Source organism: Heliconius melpomene, chromosome 13, assembly GCF_056956725.1.
Source record: "Heliconius melpomene rosina isolate 202511_hmr_F chromosome 13, ASM5695672v1, whole genome shotgun sequence".
Taxonomy (NCBI): domain Eukaryota; kingdom Metazoa; phylum Arthropoda; class Insecta; order Lepidoptera; family Nymphalidae; genus Heliconius; species Heliconius melpomene.
Window position 1 is genome coordinate 18448144 of NC_140401.1, and position 11375 is coordinate 18459518.

At 35.9% G+C, this 11375-nt stretch overlaps 1 protein-coding gene across 6 annotated transcripts in view; it reads left to right on the forward strand.

Annotated features, from left to right (window-relative positions):
• Positions 1-7362, forward strand: part of Mip (Myoinhibiting peptide precursor) — a 51727-nt gene extending 44365 nt beyond the window's left edge. Inside the window, exons 5-7 of one of the 6 annotated variants that reach the window (XM_085196899.1) lie at positions 90-204; positions 2550-2651; positions 6949-7362. In XM_085196899.1, coding sequence (XP_085053025.1) covers positions 90-204; positions 2550-2651; positions 6949-6974 — 243 coding nt within the window. In that variant the 3' untranslated portion in view covers positions 6975-7362. The remainder of the gene's footprint in view (positions 1-89; positions 205-2549; positions 2652-6948) is intronic. The other 5 variants (XM_085196900.1, XM_085196901.1, XM_085196902.1 and 2 more) reach the window with 5 other exon arrangements.
• The last annotated feature ends 4013 nt before the right edge of the window (positions 7363-11375 follow it).

An 11375-nucleotide genomic window follows, 5' to 3' on the forward strand; every position in this document is an offset into this window, starting at 1 on the left:
TGCACTAAAGGAACGTGTCACCTTCTCCCTTTACGGTAACATATGATGTACTCGTATACTGTTCTGAAGTGATGTTTCAATTCACTAAGGTATTCCAGATGGACCCTGACGACTTGAGCATGGAGCTGCCGGAGAAGAAGGCGTGGTCGTCGCTGCACGGCGCGTGGGGCAAGCGGCCCGTCAAGCAGCCGCATTACAACAGCGGTGTGTACCATTGCTTACTTACTCACTCTCTCTGTTCTCCTTCTCCAAGCTGGGTGGCACCTACCAGCTACCTAGCTCACTATGCGCATAGTCTCTACGATGATCATCTTCACGGTGTGTCTTACGTCTACTCTCCTCTACGTGTTAACGTAACAGATTAAACAAAGAAAACCCAAAGTAAAGGAACGGCATTCTTTCCGATTCAACATACTGCGTGTCGCGTGGCGGAACTCAACCCTGCACACTGTCTTAGCACAATCGGGATATTTGTTTCTAACTTGAATCAATATTGAATCAATACACACTACACTACGTCGGTGTCGAGTGAGCCCTCGTAACTGGTGTACAATTATTTGCGACATCCGGATGTCGGGCGCGGTGGAGCGGACAGAGCCCTCCTCAGTTCTCTTATTAGTTGTGCACTTTCATTGGGAATTTATAATGTCCAAATTAATATGTTTATATCATGAATTTCGTGTAGCTTTAAACATATCGCATTCAAATATTTTTAAGAGCTTTTATTTAACTTGCAATGTATGTATGTAAGTTCGGGTGGAATCTTTGAGCTCAATTTTTAAGTAGATATCTTCAACCGAGTGAGCTGAAATTATATTATATACACTTTACGTTATTCTAAATCTAAAATGCCAGATTTAATGTACTTCTACAATACGGATATCAAATGAAAGGGTTCATTGAGAACAACTCGAGTCCCTTTTGAGTTGGCTACTTTTCAATATGCATTGCACAAAATTGATTATGTTATAAGAACAATTAACATATTTTATTATTTGCTACAAATATTTGTCAACTTTTGCCATAAAAGTGCAGAGATGATGATGCTCTTGGAATACGCAGAGTCTGTGATAACATATTACTTTTTTCATTATACACGTATAAGTGGCTCTTCCGGAAGTGCTCGCAGGCGAGTGAGCGCGCACCGCGTCGTACCACCTACAAACTACAAACTACTTTTATTTCACTTTAAAGTTCACGAGCTTTCGACTTCCATGTAATTAATTGTGTATTTTTTTGGGCATTTATGATCCACAGATTTACCACAAAAATTACAATCAAAATATTTTTATAATACAAAATATTAAAAGCTCAATAGAGACATAATTTTAAAACAGCAGTTAAAAATTACTTCAATATAAGTGAAGACTGTTTTTGCGATTTATTAAATAATCTCCAGTTTATAACGCGAAGCGCGCTTGATGGAAGCCTTACTCATTGTAATTACTTATATCGGAATTTAGAAAGAAATTAAACATTGTTAGAGCACTTCTAAAGTTAACTGCCCCAATATACATTTTAAGGGCGCTCATTACATTTTTTTTGTTTGATTTAACGCTGTATCCCGCATACAGTCCGCGACCACCGTCGCGACACCATCACTACATAAATGACAATTTAAAAGAAAAGGCCTAAAAGATATTTGATGGTATCAGTAGCTAGTACTAGCTAGTAGGGGGTAAGGCGGCTGGGCTCGGATCGATGCGGTCAGGTCGGAGCGGTGTCCTTACATTCGTTAGTTCTTTGTCTCATATACGTTTTATGTGAGGAACAAATAGTGTATGTGAGGTATATACTTTAGTTTCTCGACGTAATAATCACTTAAAATTAATAAAGATCCTCACCTCCTCGGCGTAATTTAATTAAGGTAGAGTGAACGCTCTGCGGACGACATATTTCTATAGAAGCGCCACTCGATTATAATTTTTGTATCTCGATATTAAAAAGTGCAGCTCGAGTGGACTCAGAAATAAATAACTCTGTGAGGAAAGATGAGATTTATGAAGCGGAAATATAATGCTTAATTATGTCGGTGGGGAGCCGGTGGAGTCCCGGGGGAGTCCCGCCGGAGCTGACGGCGTCGCGTTTAGCAAATACAACCGACGAATATAATCAAATTAAAACATCCCAAAGAATTAATAACGGAAAATTAAATGTTAAATGATGAAAGAATTTCCGAACTTAATTACGTACGTGGCTTCGAAGGGATTGGTTAACAAAATGTAACTTGTGGCGCCTGCCGCTTTGGTGACTTCGTTAATTATATAGCTACTTACTACTTCCAAGGAATGCCTCTGCGACGCGCCCTTGGTAGACACACACACACACACACATTCTTTAACACACAGGGTGGGTTTTAAACGAGCATTAATCCTTTATGAACACCGTCGACCCCGCACCACCCCGCACCACCCCGCACGTCCAGTGACCGGCGGGTGGATGTCAGTGGATGCTTGGACGTTACGTAACAGTCGTCATTGTTCCGGAGCGCACTATATCTTATATTAGGGTTAAATAAAGTTTCGACAATAACGTATAAGCACACCCAGCAGGATCATATTACTGGAAGCGAGAGCCCGGCTGGACGAACCTGCGGGGAATGTGGGGGAAGCGGGCCTCGCGCCTCGACCCGCCTCTCGACGACGACCACGGTAGCACCTCTTGTGAAATATCTTCGTAGTATTGATGTTCCAGAAATTTGTTTCTCCTCTCTCGTGCACTTCTGTTTCAGTCTAATCTTTTCTGTATCACGTTAATATTTAAGTATTTTTTCAATTTTCTTAACTATCTAGTGCCTTATACACATTGCATCGTAGCATTTCCCATAGTGAAGTAGGCGAGGTCTGTGTTAGTGCCTTCTTCGTAGACTTCCCGTAGCGCCTTCCACTTCCACACCATGCTTTATATGTGTCTATAGTAGTTTTGCAAATTCACGTACAAGTTTGCACTTGTTATGTAAAATCTGTAATTTTTGCTAAATTAATGCTCAATATTGCTTTAGTATTCTCACTATTTAATATTTCATATTCTTCCTTTGCTAAGTACCTAATTATATGTAAGTTATTCGTGACCTGATTATATACGAGTATGAGTCTGTAATTAAATTAACGAAAGTGTCCAAAATAAAAAAATATCTTAATCCAACCTTGTAAAAACAAGTAACATTATTTGTCCAAGCAAAACTCCAAATGTGTTTATTTTTCAATATCAGTAAAATATTTTGTTAACGCAAGGTAAAAGAAATACGATTATCCCGAAGTCAGCCAGCCGAGCGCAAACAGCGGACTCGCGCTAAACATACTGTTTTATGTAACCCAGTGGGCACTGGATAATCACTTCATTCAAATACTATTACATATTTTACATTTTGTATTGAAATGGGTCGATTTACACAAATATTTATAAGTACCCCTACTTATAAATATTTGTGTAAATCGACCCATTTCAAGAGCGGGGCTAAAAGTTACCGAGGTAAGTTGTTCCGATGGAAATAATTTCGCGGGGAAAAGTGATAGGAATATTTAGTAAACATATAGTGGAATGCAATGTGATAGCGCACCCATGGCCAGCATATTGAACAATCCAGTGGCGCCCGAAACCAATGGAATAGCACACGGGTGTCGTTGGTGCACGATTGTAAATATTTATTAATCACGATTGTAAATATAATTAATAAAACATTTGATATTTTTGGTCTGTCTCACAAATTTTAACGATTAGCCTCGAGTATGTTAGTGTTTTTTTTACATATATTTTCTACTATTTCGGAACACTATTTGTAAATTATTTATGTTTCCTAATCTTGTTTATATTTTATTTTTTTTCAACACGTGTTTTTGGGGCATGTTGTGACCTCGGAAAAACTTTCGTCAACTCATTTGTACCAATAATGGGATGAAAATATTGTAATTTTTCATACAAAAAAATATTGTAATTTAGTAACATGCGGACTTATGCTAGAAAATAAACTCGGGGTTATGTGTCATATGAGTTGATGCAAATAGCAGCGGATGTAGTTTTCAAAGATCGCAGGAATAAGATAAAAACTGTTATCAAAGAATTATATATGCATATTGAGCGAGAAAACCTAAGCTATAAAATCTTTGTTTCTTATTTTAGTTTAACAAAATCAAAATAAGTTTTATTTTATGTTTATCTATATATATATATATATATATATATATATATATATATATATATATATACATATATCTTTTATTTTTTAGTTCGTTCTTTTTCGGTTCGGTTTTTTTTGTTTAAAATTAATTCTTTTTACGATTTTAAGTGATAAGTAACCTTAAAAGGATACTTCTTAAACGAGTGTTGGTTGTGGTGGTGGTGGTTGTTAACGAGTGGCATCTGTTGTGATATGTAAAACTTGACTCAAGTAGGCATTATTTTTGTGGAAACAAACAATTTGGTATATTGACAAGAAAATACATAAAAAATATTCGGGCGAATTGGGAACCTCTCCCTTTTTCGAAGTCGGTTGAAAATGAAAACATCTTTTTTGAGGTTGGTTGAAAAGAAATCCAACGATGGGGAATCTTACTTCTGACAATAATTTTAATAAAGTTTTCCCTTGTAACTATTCCAGTATAATTAAAATTTACCAAATAAAAACAATTTTCTCAATTTTGACCGGATTTTATAATGGGAACCTAACCAAACTTTCATCAAACTAACCTTGAAGTGTATCCTTTCAAATAAGATAAGAATCATTGGAATCGGTTGGCGTGATATTGAGTTATTCGTCATTTTGTCGCACACGTACCAATACAAATTTAATACTTATGTGATTTTCTCATAGATACCATTGTCAAAAATAGACCAAAAAAAAATTTGGTTCCCACATGGAAAGCACTACCTTTCAAGTAAAAAAAATCATCAAAATCGGTTCACTTAAAAGTTCAATCAAAAGTTATGAAGTAACATACATTAAAAAAAAACAGTCGAATTGATAATCTCCTTTTCTTACAGAAGTCGGTTAAAAAAGATTTTCTTTTGCGCTTGGTGATTATTAATGATACTGTTGGTTATTCCTTAAATAAACAGGCTTTGTTCGATTATTTATTGTTTTTTATTTTGCAAATAATAGCTTTAAAAAATATGGTAACAATTTACCCCGGTCTGTTAACAACTTGCCCCAATTCGGGGTAAGTTGTTACTTTCCGACTTCAGTTATAAAAAAAATCATAATAAAAAAGTCTTACGAAGAATACCCCAAATTACTGTTTTAATTGCAAGTCTAGATATGTAAGTTGAATTTGATTATATTGTATAAATACTGAAATCAAGTATTCGTAGCAATATTTGAGGTTAAAAAAAAATCGGAACTTTTGGCCCCGCTCTCCCCTAAATATGCAAATATTTTTGCAGAATGTTTCGAATAATTTTTCAAGTATGATTTTTAAAAGTGACTGTACAGTAGAGGCGAACGAATGAGAGCTTAAACTACTGTCAGTTTTTATTTTCATATATTTTTTAATATAAACTATGGCAATATTTAACGAAAGTAAAAGTAAGCTTTACAAATGGTGTATATCTAAAACGGTCAACCGGGTATGTCGGACCCTCAGCCCTCTCAAGTGGAAGAAGAAGTGACACCTGCGCCTTCAGACTCGAAGGACTAGCTACCTACTACCTGTGACGAGAACCTTTGTGCTTTATAAGTTTATAGAGATATGCAACAATATAAAATAACATTTATTAACATTATATTATAACTATAATAAATAATATTCTGACATTTAACATGGCTGTCTACTAGACAGTGAGGTCCACTGAGCGTACCTGCGCCCTCGTGCGCGTTTACACATTAAATGTAATCTTATTATAAGCCAATTCAGAAAGCCGTTCATTAATTCCCTACAAAAACACAAGCTGCTACACAGGCTGTTCATTAACACAATAAAAGATAATTGCCGGTCCCAGGCACGGGGCACGGGGCAGGGGCACGGGCATGGGGCAGGGGCACGAGGCACGGAGCGCCCTTCAGTCGAGACTAGAGAGTGCGCCCCGCGTGTTCGTGTTCGTGTATTATCTTGACAAATATTATAACATAATAGCCAGTGAAATTTTGGTTTAATCTAATTTAAATTAGGAAATATTTTTTAATTGTATATTTCTAACCTAAAATATAATTATTCTTCACACGATTCTTAAGAATTCACATCCAATTTCTTTTTCAACAATTGTGTGAGAAGTACTTCATGCTGCACAAACACCGCCATAGCAGAGATATACTTTTCACCTCCCCCCATACCACCATATACCTTCCCTTCATCCTCCACCATAATTAATCCCTTAATATCGCCGCATTTCATTCATTCCGCCATTCATGCGAAATCAGCTTAGGAAAGTCCGCTTTATTCTTAACTGTGTTCCAAACAATTTGCAAATAGACTCGAAGGTTTTAAGCGTCTCGAAGGAATTGACGTACCTACTGCCATACTGTAGTGAATTACAACTCGGCTTAAACTATTCATTTATATATTTAAATTTGAACCAACTATTTTCATTGCTGTCAAGAGGCATCAAATGATCATCATCATCATTGCGCACTCTTTTAGAATTTATTTCCCCGCTGTAGTAGCAAGACAGACCACGGTGTATGGTTCGGCCACTCAACACCTCTTCTTTAGTTACCTACTTGTAACAATAACAGCACCGCCCGAGGACCTGTACAGTGTATCAGCACTTGTAACACAGCGTGGTTTTAGTTTTTTTTTACTATATTTATAATAATAACTCAAACATGTATAAAGTTTAAGTTTATGGTAAATAGTAGAAATGTACCCACACATTTATATTTTAAGTAGCAAACTTATTATTCTTTAACAGTGAATATAATAGAAATAATAGAACGATGTATTTGTATGTAAAATTTTATTGTTATCATCGTTATTTACACTCGTTTGTAATTATTGCTTTATTCTCCATTTGCAGACGGAGCCGCAGGGGACGAGGCCTAGACATCGGCGACTGTAAAATACGATACTCTAGTCAAATCATATCTAAATTATGCTATTCATGTCTTATTAAATTAGTTGTTCTGGTTTGTCACAACTAGCTCAGTGGAAGCGGGCGGAGGGGGGCTCCACGGCGGTGTCAGTTCCTATTGAGTTGTTACTTTTCATTCCTATTGGTTCGTACAAACGTAGCTCCTAATGTCACCTTCTAGAGTAAACTACTGACGCGAGCGAGGACTCGGGCCGGTGCAGTCGACATAATGATATCGTAACTATAACGTATATAACGTATAAACGTAAGAGTACTTTATTTTAGTAAGGTTAATGTACATTGTGGGCTTCGTTGCATGTTAACGTTTGTCCAATAAAAGGTTATCCGAAGCTGAGACGAGTTTTATTTACTTTCCTCTACCACGTATTGCCAAGTACTTTTGTTAATTACAACATAAAGTGTATTATAATGCATGTGTGAGCATTGTACCTACTACTTAGCAGAGTAGGTCTAAAGACGACATTCTCTCAGTTAACGAAGGGGACATATTCTTAAACAAATATGGCCTTATCTATATATATAAAAGGACTTGTCTATCTATATATATAAAAGGACTTGTCCTCACTGACTGAGGTAAGGCGCACGCACAGCCGTAACCGCTAATAGTAGCAACGTGAAATTTGGACAGATGTTTACTTTCGTAATCTGGCCATCCACTAAGAAGGGATTTTGAAAAATTTTAACCCTAAAGGTTAAATAAGGGTTAAAAGTTTGTATGGAAAAAAAATTAAATCGGCACCGATTTTTATAAAATTGTATATTTATAAAAAAAATAAAAAGCCTTTTATTTCTTACTAAATTACAGTTTGTAAAAAGTGAAAAAGAAAATTGGAGAAGTATACAAAAGTTATAATGTATATGTATAACTTAACTAATAACGAGATAAGAGGTATAACTAAAATATTATAAATACTACCTATATACATATATGTTTTAATCTTACTAATATTTACTTAATTGATTTTATATTTTTATACATATATTATTGTTATTATTTTTTATTGATTTACTTAATATTTCTTTTTAAAAGCTTTTTTTATATATATATATATATATATATTTTTTTTTTTTTTTTATTATATTCCTAGTTTTTTTTTTTTTTTTCTTTTCCTTTCATCTTGAGTCTCGATGAATTTGTAGATTGTAAGAACCCCTCTCAACGGAAGGTAAAGGCCTCCTCCAGAGATGACCATTGATCTCTGTCCTTTGCTAGTCGCATCCAGTGAGTACCTGCTATTTTAGTCATGTCATCTGCCCAGCGCGCATATGGTCTGCCCCTTTTTCTTTGGCCCGATGGTCCTAACCAAGATGTAGTCTGTATGGTCCAGCGATTATCTGTTAATCTGGCTACATGTCCAGCCCATCGCCATTTTAATTTCTGTGAGTGGCTAAGAGCGTCTATAACTTTGGTTTTCCGTCTTATAACGGTGTGGCGGATTTTATTTATTTTCTTAATCTTTAGAATACTTCTTTCCATACTTCTTTGACTTGTTATAATCTTGTTTTTAGTTTTCCTAGTAAATTTCCATGTTTGACAGGCGTATATTAGAGTAGGGAGTATGCAGGTATTCATAACTTTACTTTTCAACCTTGTGGGCATGTCGCTTTTAAAAATTTCTTTGAGGCTCCAGAACTTTTTCCACGTAAGGTTGACTCTTCTCTCTACTTCCAGTTCGTTATTATGATGGTCAAATGAAATTTGTTTACCCAGGTAAATGTAAGTATCTACATAGGTTAATGGCACATTTTGGAGGTATACAGGTAAATTGGTGTGGTTCGTCATGATATTTGTTTTATTTAGGTTTATTTCCAAGCCTACTTTTTTACTTTCTTCATATAGAGAGTCAACCATCAGTTGCAGTTGGTTTGTGTTTTCTGATAGCAGGACTATATCGTCAGCAAACCTAAGGTGACTCAGGTAATAACCATTTATGTTTATACCGACTTTCTCCCAGTTCAGTTTGCGGATGATTGACTCTAGTACCGCTATAAAGATTGTTGGCGAGATCGGATCTCCTTGCCTTACGCCTCTATTTATTTGTATGACTGGACCGGTGCTCTCCAACTTTACTCTGCTAGTATTGTTGTCGTAGATATTTTTTATGACTTTTATGTAATCCAATGCCACTTCTTGAGAGAGTAGAGTTTCCCAAATGGATGTATGAAGTAGAGTGTCGAAGGCTTTCTGATAGTCAATAAAAACAACATATAGTGGTCTGTTGAACTCTTGGAATTTTTCTATTATCATTTCTAGCGAGTGTATGTGGTCAACGGTGGAAAAACCTCGTCTGAAACCTGCTTGCTCTTTGGGTTGGAACTTTTCAGTAGTTCCTTTTATTTTTTTCTCTATTATAGAGGAAAAAAGTTTGTATAAAGAAGGTAGTAGGCTTATCGGTCTATAATTACTAATATTGTTTGGATCTCCTTTTTTATATAGCAAAATGATTTCCGACTCGGACCATTGGCGTGGTGTGTTTTTGCTATTCAGTATCATGTTGAACAGTCGGGTCAGTGGTTTAGCTAAATACATTGATCCTATTTTTATTGCTTCGTTAGTGATCTTGTCGGGACCTGGGCTTTTATCAGTTTTTAGTAATTTAATTGCTTTGGCAACTTCATCTTCCTCAATAGTTGGTTTCGTCCTTTCTGTTTTACTACATGGTAATTTATATGTTTGGTGATTTGGCGAGCTGTAAAGATTTTTGTAGAAATCTGTTGCTATTTTGAGTATTTCTTTTCTATCTTGTGTACTGCTATTCTTGCTTTTCAATCCTTCGATCCATGGTTTGTGTGTTCTCAGTTCCTTGTAGGCTTTCTTGGCGCTCCCAGTGGCGTGAAGGCATTTTTCAATGGTTTGTGTACGGTGAGCTTTGTAGTCTCGGTTAATTTGTTTACTTATAAGTTTGTAAAGTGCTTTTAATTCATTTTTAATAGCTTTTGGTTTCGGTTTTGTCCTATGTAATTCGTGTCTTCTATTGATCAGTGCTTTTGTTCGTGTTGTTATAATTTGATTTTTCCCTTCATTTTTGTTTTTCAATGTTAGCTCTTGTACTTTTTCCAGGCTGGTGTCTATTGCGTTTGTTATTTTATCATAGTATTTCTGAACAGAGTCTGTGTCGTTGCAGTGGTCGAGTAGTTTTGCTGAGCAGCTGATTAGGGATTTTTTGTACATTTGCACTTCTTCTTCATTCTTTAGATAGGTTCTGGAACAATGGCCAAACTTGCTGCGATTTTTTGTCCTTGGAAGTATATTGAAAGAGGCCCTAACAGGTCTATGGTCTGAAGGGTAGTTGATATTTAATACCTGAATATTGTTGACGTATCTAGGTATGTTTGTTAAAATATAGTCAATCTCATTTCTTGTGTTTCCATTAGGTGATTTCCAAGTCCACCGTTGTTTATTATTTTTTTTGAAAAAGCTGTTCATAATGGCTAGGTTGTTTTCGTACGCGAAATCAATTAATCTACTTCCTCTACTGTTTCTATTACCATAGCCGTAGTTTCCGGTGATGGTTTCATTTGGCTTGGGTTGGCCAATTTTGGCATTAAAGTCACCCATGACTATTATATTGTTGCCTGCCAGTTGTATGGCTTCATTGATAGTACTGTAGAAAAGTTCAAGTTCTTCGTCCTTTGAGGCCTCTGTTGGAGCGGAAGCTTGAATGATGCTTAAATCTAAATTATGGATATGTATTTTTAACAATGCTACTCTCTCTGACAGTCCCTTGAAACTTATTATATATTTCTTAAGACGTTTTTTTATGATGAAGCCCACTCCATACAAATAAAATTGTATATTTAGACTTTTAAAACTGTTTAATTGAACACGTGTTTCCCGGTTTTTTGGAATTTACCCCCTAAGGGCGCAAATAAGGAGTTGAAAGTTTGTATGGAAAAATCTTTAAATCGCCACCGATTTTTATAAAATATGAAACTTAGACTCTTAAAAATATTTCATTGATCACATGCTTCATGGTTTATTAAAATTCACCCCTAAAGGTGGAAATAAGCATGCGAAGCTGCGCGCGTCAGCTAGTATTTATATACTAATAGTAAAATGACTTACAGGTCCACACTCGCGGTCACTCGCGGTAGGCGGTAGAAAAACAAAGCTCGGCCCATATTTGGCGGCCGAGGCGATCTAATCTTTTAGACGATACCTCGACCTGAACAAGCTTTTTGAATAATTGGGAATGGTTTCAGTTTTTATTTTACTATAGGTATATGTTTAATCAATCATATAGAGAGCAGAGAGTCTAACTGTAAGTGTGGATTGGGAGTAAGAGTAAAAAGACAAAGTGAACCCTCTGCCTACCCTACTTTGTGAAGGATACAACGTTAGGCCTAAAATA